Consider the following 19753-nt stretch of genomic DNA (forward strand, 5'->3'; position numbering starts at 1 on the left):
CCCCCCAGAGGGACCCAAAGCTGCCCCCAAATTCACAGGGAGGGGTGGGTGTAGAATGCTAAAACCGGTCAAGTTAGTAGTTTTTATGGGTATTGGTAAAGAATAGAACTCGTCTCTAAATTCATTTGGGAAGAAACCCTCTCTGTCTCCACTCTCTATCCAGCAATGTAGGAAACTCTGACAAGAGATGGGTAGTAGTTTTGGAAACAGGGCCGTAACGTTTTTATCTAGGAATGGACCGAGCTGTGCCCTGAAACCATAAGAACAGCTGCAGGGGCTGAAGGGAATAGAAAGGGCTCTCGGGTACATTTGGCCTCCGTTCTCTGGTGGTCCCTAAACGGTGTGGCAATCCCGGAAGAGGTGCTTGTCATCCAGAGTGCCAAACCCAAGACCTGTAAATTCCTAGCTCTGCCTTGTGTTTCATGTGTTCTTTTTTACTTCATATTTATGTCATCACGTGTTTTAATTGTGGACCCAGACGGACTAAGAAAAGCCAACACGCATAGCAGATTTCTGTTTGCTGTGTGTCAATGAGAAGCGGGCTGTGTGCCGGAGGGGGAGAGGCGCTTTTGGAGGGCGGCACCAGCGCCAGGTGTGAACTGTGAGGATGAGGAGGGGCTGGCCCGTGCCGGGGGCTGTTTTAGGGGGAGGGTTTGCCTCAGCTGTCTTCTGTGTGGAGCTGCTGAGTCGAGGGGTTTATGGGGCTCCCGGGGCTGTCTCATGGAAGGACGGTGAGAGCTTCTCACAGGGTCTGGGGGAACACCAGGATCCGCACTTGGATGCGTGGAGCGTTGCCTAAAGGAGGTGCCGAGGTACGAATCTTTGTGCCGGGAAGCAGCATCCGAACAGGTGAGCCCGTGTGGATATGGAGCGGGGACTTTTGTCCTTTCCCTTTTCATTTTCATCTTTCCAATCCCTCCCCGCTCCCTTCAGGAAAGAAAAATGGAGCTTATGAGGAGAAAAGAAATGAAGGAGAGGGAAGCAGCTTCTCTTCTATTATTGTCTGTGTTTGAGCTGGGAGGGGGATCACCCTTCACTTGTGGTTTTAAGGGTGTTGATTGAAGGCAAATCTGGCTTTTCCAGGCTGTTAGGGGTACCACCGGGGTGACAGGGAATCCCTGCGTTCTATTTTAAGGGGAATGGGGAAAATATTGTTGTCGTATTATGGGATTGATTTGAAGGTTGCCACCCCATTTTCATCATCCTAAGCTTTAAAGGGAGCGGGGCAGCCCTGTTGTTCCTCCTTTTAAAGGGTTTGTATTGAGGTCAAAATCCCCCTTTCCCCCTCATTTGAAGGATTTCATTTGAGGGACACCTCTTCTTTTCTGCTATTATCGGGGATGAAATTGAAGGGGAGAACACGTTTATTTGCCCTTGTGGAAGTGAGGTGAGCCCTGCCTGCGGGTGAGTTTCGGGGTCCAATTGCAGGAAGCTGCAGCTGTCGCAGCGTTCGCAGGGTTGAAATGGGGCCGTGCCGCCGCATTTGAGGGCGCTTCTTGTGCCCGTGGCCCGGCCCGGAACGTCGCCGCTCGGGAGCCCTGCCGGCAGCGGCCGGGCACTTGCCGAGGCGGCCGGGGAATTTGGCGCGGCCGGGCTGCCGCGGGAGCGCCAGAGCCGCGCCGGTGCGGGCCGTGCGGAGCCGAGGGGAGCTCGGCCGGGCCGGCGGGCGGGAGAGGCGGCACGGGCGCTGCGCTGGCCCGGCCGGTGCCGGCCGCTCTGCCCGCTGCGGGCGCGGGGCTCGGGCGCCGCCGGGGCGCGCAGGGCTCGGTGCCGGCCCCGGCGGGCAGGGGGGAGCGGGCGGGGGTCTCCGGGGCGGCGGCGCCCCTGCGTGCCGGAGGAGCCGCCGGAGGAGCCGCTTTCCTGCCAGGAGCCGCGCTCCGTCCGGTGCCGGGAGCGCGGGCTTCGATTGCTGAAAGGTCTTTGGTGTCGTGGGTTTGAGGTGGGTTTTAGCGATCTGTTGTATCGTTTGGTTCTGTCTGCAGTTGGTGTGTGCCGAGGGATACGGTGTTCTTCCTGACCGTGATTGTTCTCGCTTCAGGCGGTGATGATAAGGGGTTGTTTTTTATGGAGTTTTGTTGTCGGATTTTTTTTTTTTTTTGCCGGGGTACGCAATGGTTTTAAAGGTTCGCAATGGTTGTTATGGGTCGTAGCCTGAAGCAGAGTTTCGGTTTTAAGTTCTGTTGTGGTGGCTTTTATTGGCGTGAGTGTGTAGTGTTGGTTTTGGTGGGTTTGAGGTGGGTGTAGTTAATAGCAGCGGGGTTTTAAAAATATTTATAATAGCGCTTTTGTTTATCGTCTTACAGGGCTTTTACTTATGTGGTCTGTTTGATTGGCGTGTCTGGTTTATTGTTACGGATAATCTGGGAGATATCGTTTATAGTTGCATTTCTCTTTAGGCTTTGTGTTTATTTCTAGACGGCATTTTTCTTTTGATAAATTGAGGCACTGTGGGTGTATTCAGTTAGGAATAATTTTTTTGTTGCAATTTTATTTAGTTTTGGTTATTTTTTTGTTTGTTTTGTCCTGTTGTTTTTTTTTGTTTGATGCATTTGGTTGTTTTTTATGAGTTTTATTTTTGGGAACATGGGTATTTATAAGTTGGGTCTTTTTAGGCAGCTTTTAAATTTGAGTAGTTATTTTTTATTCTTTAGCGTTCCAGGGTTTTTTATATCGTTAATGAGTTCAGTTTCTAAAGTTATTTTTATAGGGTGTTGGTTATTCCTTGAGTTAGTGTAGAGCTAGAGTTTTAGTTATTTTTTTTAGTAACAGTCAGGGTCAGTGGTACGGTTTGGAGTTTAGTAAGGTGGTTTGATTCTTTTTTAGTAGTTTTTGTGGTTTGCTGTGCGTGTTTCTCTAGGGCTTTCTTTTACATTCGTACAATTTTTGTGTTGGGATAAGAATTGTTAGTGAAAAGAGCATGGTGTGGCGATTATTTTTTTTTAGGCAGTTGGTTGGCTGGTGGAGGTATCTTGATGCGTTTGGACGATATTGGTGGGAATTCGATGCTGTTTTGTCATTTTAATTAGGAATTGGAGTTTAAATGTAAAATTATAACTAAAACGATAATTCAACAGGACAAATAGGTGTATACAAATGGGAATAAAAACCTAAAATTTTACCTATCGACCGGATCTGTAAAAAGAAAATATGTAACGAAACCAGTATTTTTATTCCAGTAAGTTACTATATTGTTTAATATCTAGTGTTAAATATCTTTATATCTTTATATGTTTATTTAAATATATAAACGAAAGGTTCAATCAAAATATAAATCTAAATATGTGTTACAAATATATACAAACTGACATAAAATTGAAAATATTCATAAATAGAATGTAATAAAAATCGATACAATAATACAAGTAATATTGTATAAATCTTATTATGAGAAATATAAATATAGTACATCAGTATCTTATCATATAGAACAAATTATAAATGTAAATATGAACATATTTTTAAAAGTCGTTCAAACAAAGGGGTTTTTCTTGATCATTATTTAGCAATAGGCAGGCTTTTGATTATAAAAATAGAAAGTTTTATATTTTCTACAGAGTATGTATATAGAAATCTAATAATAGAAATAATCAGCACAAAGTTATATACAAGAATTTAAAAAATACGAAAAAAGTTATAGCAGTAGATGTGGTGCATAATATAAATAATCATTTGAATTTACTTTTAGAATTTTATAAATTTTATATATAATTATAGGATGTCAATAGGAAATATGAATGTGAGTATAATAATACAAAGTATAAATAAAAAGGTATTTCAATACTGTTAAAAAGGCGGCTTTTTTGATATTTATCTGGTTAGAGATGGGCTTTTGTTTTAAAAATCAGAGTTAATATAGAAATATAATTCTAAATATAGAATTATACAATCAGTATATCAAGATATTGATCAAAACAGAAAAAAGAATTCGATTTAGATAAAAGGAATAGACGTAATATATTATGTAAAATCATAACACATCAATGTCCGTTATAAAGATGCATGTGAATATAAAGATGAAAAATATAAATATTAAATGTATTTACATATGGTTTTGAATAAAGCGGGCTTGTTTGGTCCCTGTGGGGTTAGAGGCAGGTTTTTGGGGTTTATTCCGGAGGAGTTTTTGGCGGGGCTCCGCCCTGTTCTTTTTCGCCGCCTTCCCTGCCCGCAGCCCCGAGGCGCGCGGCGGCCCCCGGCTGGGGTGGGCGGCAGTGCTGCCGCCCTGTGGGCAGAGCGCGGTACTGCAGCGGCGCAGCGGCAGGCAGCCGCCAGGCCGCCATGTTGGGAGTGGCATGCCGCGGGTGTCGCGGACTCGCTTGACCTTCTCGATATGGCGGCGAAAAAGCGCGGGCAAATCGAAGGCCCCCGGTCCGTTTAACCGAGTTGCCTGTACGGAAACCCGACGCCACGGCGGCGCCGGTGGGATTTTCTGCGTCGTTTCGAGTGCCCCGGACGCGGGCTGTGCGGTCAGCGGCGCGGCGGGCGGGCGTATTTCGGCGGGTCTCTGACAGGCAGCAGGGTAAACGCCTATCTCTGCCGGGGTCCTTTCGCAGCCGTCGGCTTGGGGACGGCGTGTCGCGGACGCGCTTGACCTTCTCGAGATGGGGGGCGGAAGTCGCAGTCTCCGGTAAGTCTGCTGCCTCGGGGACAGGCAGCGGTACCGCAGGCACCCCCCCGCCCCGAGCCAGCGCCCTGCCCCTCGCCGCTGGGTGCCGGGGAAGGCGGAGGGGCGGCGGGAGCGAGCGGCGGGCGGGTCGGTGTCTGTGAGGGGAGGGGTGACGGGCATTCCGGAGCGCAAAGGGACGCCGCGGCTGAGAAGAATGGCGGGGCGGGGCCGGTTTCGGCGGGCGGCGGAGGCGCGGTCGCAGCGCTCCGCGGGCCGGGGGCTGCGGGCGGGGGCGGGCGGGCGAGCGGCGTCGGAACAGGGCTGCGGCCCCCGAGCCCCGTGCGCGCCCCGCTCCGGGCGGTGGAAGCGACCGCGTGCCCGAAAATCCCGCCGGGGCGGCGCAGGAGGCGGAGCGGGGTCCCGGCGCTGCCCGCCCTTTGTGCCGCCAGCTTGGGAAGGTGAGGCGAGTCGCCCGTCCCGTCCCGCCGCCTCCCTGTGCCGGTGAACTTGCGTGTGGCTTGGCAGGTCCGTGCTGGAGAGAGGGAGAAAGGTCCGTGCTGGTTGCCGTGTCCTCGGTGGGCAGAGGGCTCTGGCCTTGGCCGGATGGGCTGGTGAGTACTGGATCAGTGGGGATGTGCTTTTATGTGTTTAGTGACCTTTACAGATTTATTCCCCAGGTTTTTTGAGTTCCTAGAATGATGGAATCATTCAGGTTGGAAGGGTCTCAACAGATCACCTCGTTCCAAGGCTGCTGCCGTGGGCAGGGACGTCTTTGCCTAGGCCAGCTTGCTCAGAGCCTCATCTCAGAGCACCAATGGACACTTCGAGGCGTGGGGCAGGCACAGCATCTCTGAGCAGCCTGTGCCAGCCAGGTGCCAGAGGAGGAAGAAAGCCTTTCCCACCCGGAGCAGAGGCAGCTGCAGCTGCGTGTAGCCTTGTGTCACCGAGTGTGTGAGACGGAAAGGCCCTTGCCACGGAGGGATAGCAGCACGGAGAGATCTTTTTCGGGTAAAGCAGAGCAATGGAACGCCACAGTAGCCTTCAGTTCTTCCAGCAGGTTTGGGAAGGACTTGAAGGAGGGGAGCGGAGCTGGCCGGGCGCCTGCCAGCTCTGCAGGCACTGGGATGGAGAAGCTGCACTGATCTGTCTTCTTGCCTGAGTCTTTAGAAATGAGGCACTTTTCTGCAGCTCCTTTTCAAGCGTTACACGAAAGTTCCCCCTAGAAGTCCGAAGGGAGCTGTTTTCTTAGCAGAAGGAAGTCAGGAAGAGGCAAGGCAGGCAAAGACATCAGATAAGCCTGGGTCAGAAACTTGGCTAACCTATTTCTCCCCCTTCCTCCCAACAGCCGGTTTTGGAGCGCTCTGCAGAGATCTGCGCGGGAGGAAAAGCAGAGCCGGTCACTGAGAAGTGACGGGTGAGCTGCGGTGAGGACTGCTGCTCCCCCAGCCTTGGTGCAGGACCTCCTGAGCTCCCCTTCCCGTGGTGGCAGCGTTTCTCCTCTCATCCAGCCAAGCCAGACACCTCCGAGGTCACGAGCGGGGAAGGTTTAAGTTCCGAGATCTCCCCGGTAAGAAGCGACAGGACAAGAGGAAATGGCCTCAGGCTGCAGCAGGGAAGGCTCAGGTTGGATTCGAGGAACAATTCCTTCACTGACAGGGTGGTCAGGCACGGGAGCAGGCTGGGCGGGGAAGCCCCCATCCCCGGAGACATTTAAAGGATGTCAAGATGTGGTGTTTAGGGACCTGATTTGGGAGGGGCTCGGCAGTGCCGGGGCAGCAGCTGGGCTGCTGACCTCAGAGGGCTTTTCCAACCCGAAGGATCCTATGGTTCTGGAAAGCCTTGACTGCCCTGGCTCTACCACAGCCTCTGGATGCCGACAGAGTGAGGCTGGTCATAGGCCTTGGAGGTCCCTGTCCCCCAGGGAGGGGACAAGGCAGTGTCACCTGCGGGGAGGGTCTCGTCCTCAGAGAGCAGTCAGTGGCTCCATCCCTGCCCGGGGCTCTGTGTGCAGCCTCAGGGTGGACACCTGCCCTCAGGTTTCCCTCCGGGCATCCGGGAAGAGAACCGGGTCCGTCCGTGTGACAGCTCCAGGGCTTGCAGGCTTTGGGACTTTGCAGGTGTGTGCCTCGTGACAAGGTGGCAGGGACGTGGCACTGCCTGGCAACGCTCCCGGCCTCGGATCCTTGCTGCTTTCTTCCTTATCCCATAGGGATTTACCAGCAATCCTGTGTCTTTTCTTTAAAACCGTCCTTGGGATAGCTCAAAGAGAGGGTAATTGGTCATTTCAAAGCCTACGTGTTTTACCCGTTGGCACTCAAGAGAAAAGACAGAAAGCTGCTTTGCATCCTTCTGCCTGGGAGTCACTGTGACACGGGGAGGTGAGGAGGGGGCTGGCCCGGGTCAGTCTCTGCTGAGCCTCAGCCCTGGCTGCTCCTGGTTCCAGGGTGAACCCAAAAGCTGTCATGATCAAAAGAGCAGGCAGCCCCTCTGTCCTGAGTCACAGGGGCCATTTCTTCCTAAGTGACTCAGGATGGGAAATCATTCTTGGAGCTTCAAAAGAAAGAAAGAAAGAAAGAAAGAAAGAAAAAAGCCGTACGTACGTTTATAAGTGTGTCTATATACACATTCATTTCCTTCAATGAAGCAGAAAATCTCAGAAATATCATGTCACGTCTGGCTTCCTAGAGAAGACCCTTAACTCTGGGCTTCTGCAAGCAAATGCCTGTGCATTTCTAGGACCATTTCCCTTCTTTTTGTGCCTCCCACAGTAATCCTCTCCCCTTCCCCATGGCAAGAAGAGTTTGGTGATTTTGCTGCCCTGCTCTCTCCGGGGTGTCGCAGGCTGTGTGGCAGGGAGTGAAGCCTTTGTCGCTGCTCATCAGACCTTTTCCTACAGAATTCTAGCAGCAGGGATAAAATTAGATTAGACTTGTGTTACTGAGCTGTCAAGTGGAGCAGGTAACATTAGGAAAGCGTTGTTTCTGAGCTGCTGTTCAGTAGAACGTGTTTCCCCTTTCCAGCACAATGCCCCCACCCAGGAAGGGATTTTTTGTGGGTCAGCCAGATGTGCTGCTGCCTCCCACTGAGGCTCTGAGATGGAGCTGAGTTTGCATTCCAGTGCATTGGAACAGAGGGTCATCAGAAGTTTTCTCAGCTGCCTAAGGCACAGCCCCGTGGAATCGAGTGAGCCTGAGCTCCTGCGTGCTTGCTGTGAGCCTTGAGATGAGTGTGCACCGTTGCAGGCTTGCAATTTCTTGAAGCGCACTAAGGGAACCAGCTCTGGGTTGGGAGGGAGGGAGGGAGGGAGGGAGGGAGGGAAATGCTCTGTATAACACGTGCCAGTTGGTCTGTGAAACTCATCCTGGCAGGACAGCATGAAGACTGGAAGTGTAAGAAGACACGGAGTGACACGGAGAATCTGACAGGAGCATCCAAAGGACAAGTGCACGAGTTTTGCTTTTTGCTTGGATTCAAACTCGGAAGTTGTAAGGAATTTTGGAAGGAGATGGGATGTTTCAGAAGAAGAGGAAGGAGGAGAAGAAGAAGTTGTTACAGTCCTGGCAACATCTTTTGTTCTAGCTAATAGAAGAAAAAATAAAAAAGAAAAAAAAAGTGTGGTTTTTTTTTTCCTTCAATAATATATTCATTGGTGGTGTATGCTGTGTTATTTTCTATTTTGGTATTATGAACTCTGTGCAATTTGTTTTTTGAGTCAAGCTGACTCTGTGGATGGCTTGGTTTGTATTTGAGGTAGGATTAATTTCAGTAGGTTTCTGTAATAGACTTCTGGTACGTATTACTGGGATTTTGGTGTTGTTGATTGCGTGTGTAAACGTAGAGATTTGGTAGGGCTAGCTCGGGTGCTGGAGTTTTGGGTGGTAATTGATTAGATGGGTTTTGTTAGATGCAGTTTTTAATTTTTGAAAGGGTTTTTTTTACTGTAGCGGTTTTAGGGTGGTTTTTAAGAAATGACTGTATTGTTTTATGTTGTTTCTAGTCGGTGTATGCTAAGGGCCATGGTGTGCTTCTTGAACGTGATGGTTTTAGTGTTCCCAAGTTCCGATTTATTTGTGTTGGACGAGTTTTTTTGGTTTTATTTTTGGGGACAGGGGCATTTCTATGTTGGGTTTTTATAGGCAATATTTTTTTAATTTGGGTAGTGATATTTTTTAGTATTTTAATAGTTTAGATTTTTAATTTTTATGCTTTTAATGATTTTTTTTTTAATTTCTGAGAACTTTTATAGATGATTGGTTATTACTTGTGAGTTAGCATAAAGGTAGAGCTTTGGGGGCTTTTTGTAGTAATGTTTAGAGTCAGTAGTGCAGTTTTGAATTGACTGAGTTGGTTTGGGTTTTGGGGTGTTTTTTTTTTTTTTGTTGTCGTTTTTGGTTTTTTTTTTTTTTTTTTTTTTGGTTTGTTTGTTTGGGGTTTTTTTGGGTGTTTGTTTTTATTGGCAGTTATTTCATTTTCAGTGTGTATTTTGATTTTTTTCTGTTTTTGAGATACTGGTTTAGGAGGAAGTTTAGGATTAGGATGTGTAGAGGTTTTGGGCCAGTTCTAGTGGGGGTTTTAAATTTCATTTCTAGTTGGGGCTCTTTGAGTTTTTAGCAGGGTTAAATGTTGTGGGATCTCTGTTCTGCTAGCAATAGAAACGGGTTTTGTTTGGATACGCTGCGACGGGATGAGCGCGCGCTGCGCACCGGTGCTGACCGAGGGGCAGCGTTTCTGTGGTCCTGATTTGCTAGGTAAGTGATCTTGTATGGTTTGATCCATAGTTTAAAATAAAAACAACTATAAACTTAAAAATAAATATAAAATGATAGTGGTGAACATAAATATAGAAAACAAATAGATAAATATATAAACCTATAGTATAATGTATTATTGTAACATTGTAATCGATGAAAATTTTAGTCTATGATATAAATACAGGAATATACAAAAATAGATTGTAAAGATAAAATGTTTCAATGTAGTTAAAATAAATTGGGGTTTTTTTGGTTTTTATTGTGCTATAGGTTTGGGTTTTCATAGATAATATAAAAATGTCAATTCACACTTATAATATGTATACCAATACTTATAAATACTTGATATAAATAAATATTAGTGAAAGAAATATCTAATAGAAAAATGATCTATCTATTATTATATTAATAGGTAATCTCATATATATAATATCGATAAGTATAATAAATAACAATTTTAAATAGAATGATGAGAAATAAAATAATTTTTAAAGTTTAAATATGATTTAAATCAAGGGGTGTCTTTGGTTTTTATTGGGTGTGAGGCAGGGTTTTCATTTCAAATAATATAAGTATTTTAGAAATGTATATCTAAATATAGAAATGTATAATAAATAGATAAAGATATATAACTGTAATTAAAATATAAATATAAACATATGTAAGTAATATGAAGAGATGTAATATAGACTATAAATAACATTAAATGGCAATATAAATTATAAATATCATTGTGAGTATAAATATGTAAAAATTTTTTAAGACATTTAAATACAGTTGAAAACAAAGGAATTCTATTTGGCTTTTTCTGGGGTAGATGCAGGGGGGCTATTCTAAATAACGTCAGTGTTACAGAATGTATAAATAAATCTAAGCAGTGGAATACATGTAAAATAGAATATAAATTTATATATAATTGAAATTTACAATTACAAATATTAGACAACAATATACATTATAAATAGAAATGGGAATATAAGTATGAAAAATGATAAAAATAAAGTCTATTTAAATATTGTTTAAAAGAAAGGTTGTGGGTTTTTCTCAGCTTTGTTGGGGGTGGAGGCAGGAGATTTATTTTAAATAATAGAAGTGTTACAGAAGTAAAAATCTAAACCAGAAATATATAATCAATCTATAAAGATATATAAATGAACGGAAGTAATAGCAATAGATGTAATATAGAATCTGAATTTATTTAGAAATAGAAGTGTATACATGAATAGAGATCAATATTCATTTTACATCTGAATATGAATATGAAAGAATATTTTGAAAAAAAAATTTAAAACTATTTCAATATTTTTTTAAAGATATTGTCAGGTGGTTTTGGGGGTTTTTTTGGGTTTTGTTTTTTTGTTGTTGTTGTTGTTTTTGTTTTTTAATCCTGTTGGGTTAGAGGCAGAGGACTTGTTTTTTCGGGGTTGTTTTTTGGCATTTATTTCGGAGGAGTTTTTGGCGGGGCTCGCCCCCGTTCTTTTTCGCCGCCTTCCCTGCCCGCTGCCCCCGGCTGGGGTGGGCGGCAGTGCTGCCGCCCTGTGGGCAGAGCGCGGTACTGCAGCGGCGCAGCCGCAGGCAGCCGCCAGGCCGCCATGTTGGGAGTGGCATGCCGCGGGTGTCGCGGACTCGCTTGACCTTCTCGATATGGCGGCAAAAAAGCGCGGGCAAATCGAAGGCCCCCGGTCCGTTTAACCGAACTGCCTGTACGGAAACCCGACGCCACGGCGGCGCCGGTGGGATTTTCTGCGGCGTTTCGAGTGCCCCGGACGCGGGCTGTGCGGTCAGCGGCGCGGCGGGCGGGCGTATTTCGGCGGGTCTCTGACAGGCAGCAGGGTAAACGCCTATCTCTGCCGGGGTCCTTTCGCAGCCGTCGGCTTGGGGACGGCGTGTCGCGGACGCGCTTGACCTTCTCGAGATGGGGGGCGGAAGTCGCAGTCTCCGGTAAGTCTGCTGCCTCGGGGACAGGCAGCGGTACCGCAGGCAGCCCCCCCCCCCGAGCCAGCGCCCTGCCCCTCGCCGCTGGGTGCCGGGGAAGGCGGAGGGGCGGCGGGAGCGAGCGGCGGGCGGGTCGGTGTCTGTGAGGGGAGGGGTGACGGGCATTCCGGAGCGCAAAGGGACGCCGCGGCTGAGAAGAATGGCGGGGCGGGGCCGGTTTCGGCGGGCGGCGGAGGCGCGGTCGCAGCGCTCCGCGGGCCGGGGGCTGCGGGCGGGGGCGGGCGGGCGAGCGGCGTCGGAACAGGGCTGCGGCCCCCGAGCCCCGCGCGCGCCCCGCTCCGGGCGGTGGAAGCGACCGCGTGCCCGAAAATCCCGCCGGGGCGGCGCAGGAGGCGGAGCGGGGTCCCGGCGCTGCCCGCCCTTTGTGCCGCCAGCTTGGGAAGGTGAGGCGAGTCGCCCGTCCCGTCCCGTCCCGCCGCCTCCCTGTGCCGGTGAACTTGTGTGTGGCTTGGCAGGTCCGTGCCGGTTGCCGCGTCCTCGGTGGGCAGAGGGCTCTGACCTTGGCCGGATGGGCTGGTGAGTACTGGATCAGTGGGGATGTGCTTTTATGTGTTTAGTGACCTTTACAGATTTATTCCCCAGGTTTTTTGAGTTCGTAGAATGATGGAATCATTCAGGTTGGAAGGGTCTCAAAAGATCACCTCGTTCCAAGGCTGCTGCCGTGGGCAGGGACGTCTTTGCCTAGGCCAGCTTGCTCAGAGCCTCATCCCAGAGCACCAATGGACACTGAGAGGCGTGGGGCAGGCACAGCATCTCCGAGCAGCCTGTGCCAGCCAGGTGCCAGAGGAGGAAGAAAGCCATTCCCACCCGGAGCAGAGGCCGCCGCAGCTCCGTGTAGCCTTGTGTCACCGAGTGTGTGAGACAGAAAGGCCCTTGCCACGGAGGGATAGCAGCACGGAGAGATCTTTTTCGGGTAAAGCAGAGCAATGGAACGCCACAGTAGCCTTCAGTTCTTCCAGCAGGTTTGGGAAGGACTTGAAGGAGGGGAGCGGAGCTGGCCGGGCGCCTGCCAGCTCTGCAGGCAGTGGGATGGAGAAGCTGCACTGATCTGTCTTCTTGCCTGAGTCTTTAGAAATGAGGCACTTTTCTGCAGCTCCTTTTCAAGCGTTACACGAAAGTTCCCCCTAGAAGTCCGAAGGGAGCTGTTTTCTTAGCAGAAGGAAGTCAGGAAGAGGCAAGGCAGGCAAAGACATCAGATAAGCCTGGGTCAAAAACTTGGCTAACCTATTTCTCCCCCTTCCTCCCAGCAGCCGGTTTTGGAGCGCTCTGCAGAGATCTGCGCGGGAGGAAAAGCAGAGCCGGTCACTGAGAAGTGACGGGTGAGCTGCGGTGAGGACTGCTGCTCCCCCAGCCTTGGTGCAGGACCTCCTGAGCTCCCCTTCCCGTGGTGGCAGCGTTTCTCCTCTCATCCAGCCAAGCCAGACACCTCCGAGGTCACGAGCGGGGAAGGTTTAAGTTCCGAGATCTCCCCGGTAAGAAGCGACAGGACAAGAGGAAATGGCCTCAGGCTGCAGCAGGGAAGGCTCAGGTTGGATTAGAGGAACAATTCCTTCACTGACAGGGTGGTCAGGCACGGGAGCAGGCTGGGCGGGGAAGCCCCCATCCCCGGAGACATTTAAAGGATGTCAAGATGTGGTGTTTAGGGACCTGATTTGGGAGGGGCTCGGCAGTGCCGGGGCAGCAGCTGGGCTGCTGACCTCAGAGGGCTTTTCCAACCCGAAGGATCCTATGGTTCTGGAAAGCCTTGACTGCCCTGGCTCTACCACAGCCTCTGGATGCCGACAGAGTGAGGCTGGTCATAGGCCTTGGAGGTCCCTGTCCCCCAGGGAGGGGACAAGGCAGTGTCACCTGCGGGGAGGGTCTCGTCCTCAGAGAGCAGTCAGTGGCTCCATCCCTGCCCGGGGCTCTGTGTGCAGCCTCAGGGTGGACACCTGCCCTCAGGTTTCCCTCCGGGCATCCGGGAAGAGAACCGGGTCCGTCCGTGTGACAGCTCCAGGGCTTGCAGGCTTTGGGACTTTGCAGGTGTGTGCCTCGTGACAAGGTGGCAGGGACGTGGCACTGCCTGGCAACGCTCCCGGCCTCGGATCCTTGCTGCTTTCTTCCTTATCCCATAGGGATTTACCAGCAATCCTGTGTCTTTTCTTTAAAACCGTCCTTGGGATAGCTCAAAGAGAGGGTAATTGGTCATTTCAAAGCCTACGTGTTTTACCCGTTGGCACTCAAGAGAAAAGACAGAAAGCTGCTTTGCATCCTTCTGCCTGGGAGTCACTGTGACACGGGGAGGTGAGGAGGGGGCTGGCCCGGGTCAGTCTCTGCTGAGCCTCAGCCCTGGCTGCTCCTGGTTCCAGGGTGAACCCAAAAGCTGTCATGATCAAAAGAGCAGGCAGCCCCTCTGTCCTGAGTCACAGGGGCCATTTCTTCCTAGGTGACTCCAGACGGGAAATCATTCTTGGAGCTTCAAAAGAAAGAAAGAAAAGAAAAAAAGCCGTACATATATTTATAAGTGTGCATATATACACATACATTTCCTTCAATGTAGGAGAAAATCTTAGGAATATCATGTCACGTCTGGCTTCCTAGAGAAGACCCTTAACTCTGGGCTTCTGCAAGCAAATGCCTGTGCATTTCTAGGACCATTTCCCTTCTTTTTGTGCCTCCCACAGTAATCCTCTCCCCTTCCCCATGGCAAGAAGAGTTTGGTGATTTTGCTGCCCTGCTCTCTCCGGGGTGTCGCAGGCTGTGTGGCAGGGAGTGAAGCCTTTGTCGCTGCTCATCAGACCTTTTCCTACAGAATTCTAGCAGCAGGGATAAAATTAGATTAGACTTGTGTTACTGAGCTGTCAAGTGGAGCAGGTAACATTAGGAAAGCGTTGTTTCTGAGCTGCTGTTCAGTAGAACGTGTTTCCCCTTTCCAGCACAATGCCCCCACCCAGGAAGGGATTTTTTGTGGGTCAGCCAGATGTGCTGCTGCCTCCCACTGAGGCTCTGAGATGGAGCTGAGTTTGCATTCCAGTGCATTGGAACAGTTGCAGGCTTGCAATTTCTTGAAGTGCACTAAGGGAACCAGCTCTGGGTTGGGAGGGAGGGAGGGAGGGAGGGAGATGCTCTGTATAACACGTGCCAGTTGGTCTGTGAAACTCATCCTGGCAGGACAGCATGAAGACTGGAAGTGTAAGAAGACACGGAGTGACGCGGAGAATCTGACAGGAGCATCCAAAGGACAAGTGCACGAGTTTTGCTTTTTGCTTGGATTCAAACTCGGAAGTTGTAAGGAATTTTGGAAGGAGATGGGATGTTTCAGAAGAAGAGGAAGGAGGAGAAGTTGTTGTTACAGCCCTGGCAACATCTTTTGTTCTAGCTAATAGAAGAAAAAATAAAAAAGAAAAAAAAGTGTGGTTTTTTTTTTCCTTCAATAATATATTCATTGGTGGTGTATGCTGTGTTATTTTCTATTTTGGTATTATGAACTCTGTGCAATTTGTTTTTTGAGTCAAGCTGACTTTATGGATGGCTTGGTTTGTATTTGAGGTAGGATTAATTTCAGTAGGTTTCTGTAATAGACTTCTGGTACATATTACTGGGATTTTGGTGTTGTTGATTGCGTGTGTAAACGTAGAGATTTGGTAGGGCTAGCTCGGGTGCAGGAGTTTTGGGTGGTAATTGATTAGATGGGTTTTGTTAGATGCAGTTTTTAATTTTTGAAAGGGTTTTTTTTACTGTAGCGGTTTTAGGGTGGTTTTTAAGAAATGACTGTATTGTTTTATGTTGTTTCTAGTCGGTGTATGCTAAGGGCCATGGTGTGCTTCTTGAACGTGATGGTTTTAGTGTTCCCAAGTTCCGATTTATTTGTGTTGGACGAATTTTTTTGGTTTTATTTTTGGGGACAGGGGCATTTCTATGTTGGGTTTTTATGGGCACTATTTTTTTAATTTGGGTAGTGATATCTTTTAGTATTTTAATAGTTTAGATTTTTATTTTTTATGCTTTTAATGATTTTTTTTAAATTTCTGAGAACTTTTATAGATGATTGGTTATTACTTGTGAGTTAGCATACTGGTTGAGCTTTGGGGGCTTTTTGTAGTAATGTTTAGGGTCAGTTGTCCAGTTTTGAATTCACTGAGTTGGTTTGGTTTTTGGGGTTTTTTTTGTTGGGTTTTTTTTGTTTGTTTTTTATTTTTTTGGGGGGGTGTTTGTTTTTATTGGCAGTTATTTCATTTTCAGTTTGTATTTCAGTTTTTTCTGTTTTTGAGATACTGGTTTAGGAGGAAGTTTAGGATTAGGATGTGTAGAGGTTTTGGGCCAGTTCTAGTGGGGGTTTTAAATTTCATTTCTAGTTGGGGCTCTTTGAGTTTTTAGCAGGGTTAAATGTTGTGGGATCTCTGTTCTGCTAGCAATAGAAACGGGTTTTGTTTGGATACGCTGCGACGGGATGAGCGCGCGCTGCGCACCGGTGCTGACCGAGGGGCAGCGTTTCTGTGGTCCTGATTTGCTAGGTAAGTGATCTTGTATGGTTTGATCCATAGTTTAAAATAAAAACAACTATAAACTTAAAAATAAATATAAAATGATAGTGGTGAACATAAATATAGAAAACAAATAGATAAATATATAAACCTATAGTATAATGTATTATTGTAACATTGTAATCGATGAAAATTTTAGTCTATGATATAAATGCAGGAATATACAAAAATAGATTGTAAAGATAAAATGTTACAATGTAGTCAAACTGGGGAATTTTTGGTTTTTATTGGGTTATAGGTTTGGGTTTTTATAGATAATATAAAAATATCAATTCACACATATAATATATATACCAATACTTATAAATACTTGATATAAATAAATATTAGTAAATGAAATATCTAATAGAAAAATAATATATCTATTATCATATTAATAGGTAATCTCTCTAATATATATATATAATATCGATAAGTATAATAAATAAAAATTATTTTTAAAGTTTAAATATTATTTAAATAAAGGGGTATCTTTGGTTTTTACTTGGTGTGAGGCAGGGTTTTCATTTCAAATAATATAAGTATTTTAGAAATGTATATCTGAAGATAGAAACAGATAATAAATATGTAAAGATATATAACTAACTAAAGTATAAATGTAAATATAAATAAATGTAAGTAATATGAAGAGATGTAATATAGAATATAAATAACATTAAATGGCAATATAAATTATAAATATCATTGTGAGTATAAATATGTAAAAATTTTTTTAAAAATTTAAATACAGTTGAAAGCAAAGGAGTTCTATTTGGCTTTTTTTTGGGTAGATGCAGGGGGGTTATTCTAAATAACGTCAGTGTTACAGAATATATAAATAAATCTAAGCAGTGGAATACATGTAAAATAGAATATAAATTTATATATAATTGAAATTTATAATTTTAAATTTATAAATATTAGACAACAATATACATTATAAATAGAAATGGGAATATAAATATAAAAATTATAGAAATAAAATCTATTTAAATATTGTTTAAAAGAAAGGTTGGGGGTTTTTCTCAGCTTTTATTGGGGTAGAGGCAGTAGATTTATTTTAAATAATAAAAGTGTTACAGAAGTAAAAATCTAAACCAGAAATATATAATTAATTTATAAAGATATATAAATAAATGGAAGTAATAGGAATAGATGTAATATAGAATATAAATTGATTTAGAAATAGAAATGTATACATAAATAGAGATCAATATTCATTATAAATGTGAATATGAATATGAAAGAATATTTTGAAAAAAAATTTAAAAAATATTTCAATACTTTTTTTAAAAAAATATATTATCAGGTGGTTTGGGGGCTTTTTGGGGGTTTCTGTTGTTGTTGTTGGTTTTGTTTTTTAATCCTGTTGGGTTAGAGGCAGAGGACTTGTTTTTTCGGGGTTGTTTTTTGGCATTTATTTCGGAGGAGTTTTTGGCGGGGCTCGCCCCTGTTGTTTTTTGCCGCCTTCCCTGCCCGCTGCCCCCGGCTGGGGTGTGCGGCAGTGCTGCCACCCTGTGGGCAGAGCGCGGTACTGCAGCGGCGTAGCGGCAGGCAGCCGCGAGGCCGCCATGTCGGGAGTGGCGTGCCCCGGGTGTCCCGGACTCTCTTGACCTTCTCAAGATGGCGGCGAAAAGCACGGGCAAATTGAAGCCCTCTTGGTCCGTTTAACCGGAATGCCTGTACCAAAGCCCGACGCCGGCGCGGCTCGGATGAGATTTTCTGTGGCGTTTCAAGTGTCCCGGACGCGGGCTGGGTGGTCAGAGGCACGGCAGTCTTGCGTTTTTCGGCGGGACTCTGACAGGCATCTGCGAAAACGCCTCTCTCTGCCGAGGCGGGGTGGGGTGGGGTCCTCTCGTTGCCGCCATGTTAGATGTGGCGTGCCCCCGATGTCCCGGACTCTATTGACCTTCTCAACATGGCGGCGAAAAGCGCGGGCAAATTGAAGCCCTCTGGGTTTGTCTAACTAGATTGCCTGATCAAAATCCCGACGCCAGCGCGGCTCGGGCGAAATTTTCTGTGGCCTTTCAAGTGCTCCGCACGCGGGCTGTGTGGTCAGTGGCGCGGCACGCTGGCGTAATTTGGCGGGACTCTGACAGGCATCTGCAAAAACGCCTCTCTCTGCCGGGGTCCTCTCGCGGCCGCCATGTTAGGTGTGGCATGTCACGGGTGTCGCGGAATCTTATGACCTTTTCAACATGGCGGCGAAAAGCGCGGGCAAATTGAAGCCCTCTGGGTTTGTCTAACCCGATTGCCTGATCAGAACTCCGATGCCGGCGCGGCTCGAACGGGATTTTCTCTGGCCTTTCAAGTGTCCTGGACGCGGGCCGTGTGGTCAGTGCGCGACTGGCTGTCGTGATTTGGCGGGACTCTGACAGGCATCTGCAAAAACGCCTCTCTCTGCCGGGGGTCCTCTCGTTGCCGCCATATTGAGTGTGGCGTGTCGCGGGTGTCGCGGACTCTCTTGACCTTCTCAAGATGGCGGCGAAAAGCGCGGGCAAATTGAAGCCCTCTGGGTTTGTCTAACCGGATTGCCTGATCAAAACCCCAATGCCGGCGCGGCTCGGGCGATAATTTCTGTGGCGTTTCAAGTGTCCCGGACGCGGGCTCTGTGGTCAGTGGCGCGGCAGGCTGGCGTAATTTGGCGGGACTCTGACAGGCATCTGCAAAAACGCCTCTCTCTGCCGGGGTCCTCTCGCGGCCGCCATATTGAGTGTGGCGCGTCGCGTGTGTCCCGGACTCTTTTGACCTTCTCAAAATGGTGGGGCGCTGTATTTGCAGTGCGCCGGGGCAGACGGCAGGGGGCGCTGTTCCTGCAGTATACTGGGGCAGACGGCAGGGGGCGCTGTGCCTGCAGTGCGCCGGGGCAGACGGCAGGGGGCGCTGTGCCTGCAGTATACTGGGGCAGACGGCAGGGGGCGCTGTGCCTGCAGTATACTGGGGCAGACGGCAGGGGGCGCTGTGCCTGCAGTATACTGGGGCAGACGGCAGGGGGCGCTGTGCCTGCAGTATACTGGGGCAGACGGCAGGAGGCGCTGCGCGGGCTCGCAGGAGGGGTCCGGGGCGGAACTTAGGGGCGGTGGCAGCAGCGAGGTTTTTGTCACGGGTGGGCTTGATGGTGACCCGTAGCTGTGGGAATGGATTGCCTGTTTATGTATCTGTATAATCGTGATGCAATTGCCTCTTTTTTGTGCCATTATTTGACTGGGAATGTAGATGGGAGTGCTGATGATGGGGTTAATGGATATTGCTCTTTGTTGCCGACAGCTGGAGCAGTAATTGGGGCCCTATAAAGTATATATGAAAAGGAATAAAAGCTATATGTCTGGTGCAGCACTAGAAAAGTTCAGGTTCCTAGGGAGTAAATAGTTTTCTTTAAATCATTCGAGTTTGGGGCTTTTTTCAATCCCAGGTAGCCTGAAAATTTGCACTGCTGTTTTTTTATTCTAAAGTTTGAAAGGAAAATAAAATTAGAAATACAGGGGAAAGAGAGAGAAAGAAAAAGAAATAGAGAGTGAGAGAAATAGAGAGAGAGAGTGTGAGAAAAATAGAGAGAGAGAGAGAGAGTGTGAGAAAAATAGAGAGAGAGAGAGAGAGTGTGAGAAAAATAGAGAGAGAGAGAGTGTGAGAAAAATAGAGAGAGAGAAAGAGAGAGTGTGAGAAAAATAGAGAGAGAGAGAAAGAGAGAGTGTGAGAAAAATAGAGAGAGAGAGAAAGAGAGAGTGTGAGAAAAATAGAGAGAGAGAGAAAGAGAGAGTGTGAGAAAAATAGAGAGAGAGAGAAAGAGAGAGTGTGAGAAAAATAGAGAGAGAGAGAGAAAGAGAGAGTGTGAGAAAAATAGAGAGAGAGAGAGAGTGTGAGAAAAATAGAGAGAGAGAGAGAAAGAGAGAGTGTGAGAA

The 19753-nt window shown here is 47.2% G+C and overlaps 1 protein-coding gene and 1 long non-coding RNA gene across 3 annotated transcripts; both read left to right on the forward strand.

The window, feature by feature from the left end:
- The first annotated feature begins 4595 nt into the window (after positions 1-4595).
- On the forward strand, positions 4596-7880 carry LOC311151264. Of its 2 annotated transcripts, none has more exons than XR_014615990.1 (3): positions 4596-4627; positions 5132-5614; positions 5952-7880. It is a non-coding gene; the product is annotated as an uncharacterized lncRNA (long non-coding RNA). The 2 variants fall into 2 exon arrangements; XR_014615991.1 differs by having other exon boundaries at positions 4607-4627; positions 5132-5217.
- Positions 7881-11001: 3121 nt separating this feature from the next.
- LOC311151965 (uncharacterized protein) lies at positions 11002-14726 on the forward strand (the record flags this gene model as incomplete). Its single annotated transcript, XM_084202677.1, has 4 exons — positions 11002-11039; positions 11323-11868; positions 12600-12824; positions 14503-14726. The coding sequence occupies 3 exons, from the start codon at positions 11002-11004 to the stop codon at positions 12673-12675; spliced, it is 660 nt and encodes a 219-aa protein (XP_084058803.1). The 3' UTR covers positions 12676-12824; positions 14503-14726.
- Between the last annotated feature and the right edge of the window lie 5027 nt (positions 14727-19753).

The sequence above is a fragment of the Fringilla coelebs genome, assembly GCF_963513975.1.
Source record: "Fringilla coelebs genome assembly, chromosome: 3".
Lineage (NCBI taxonomy): Eukaryota > Metazoa > Chordata > Aves > Passeriformes > Fringillidae > Fringilla > Fringilla coelebs.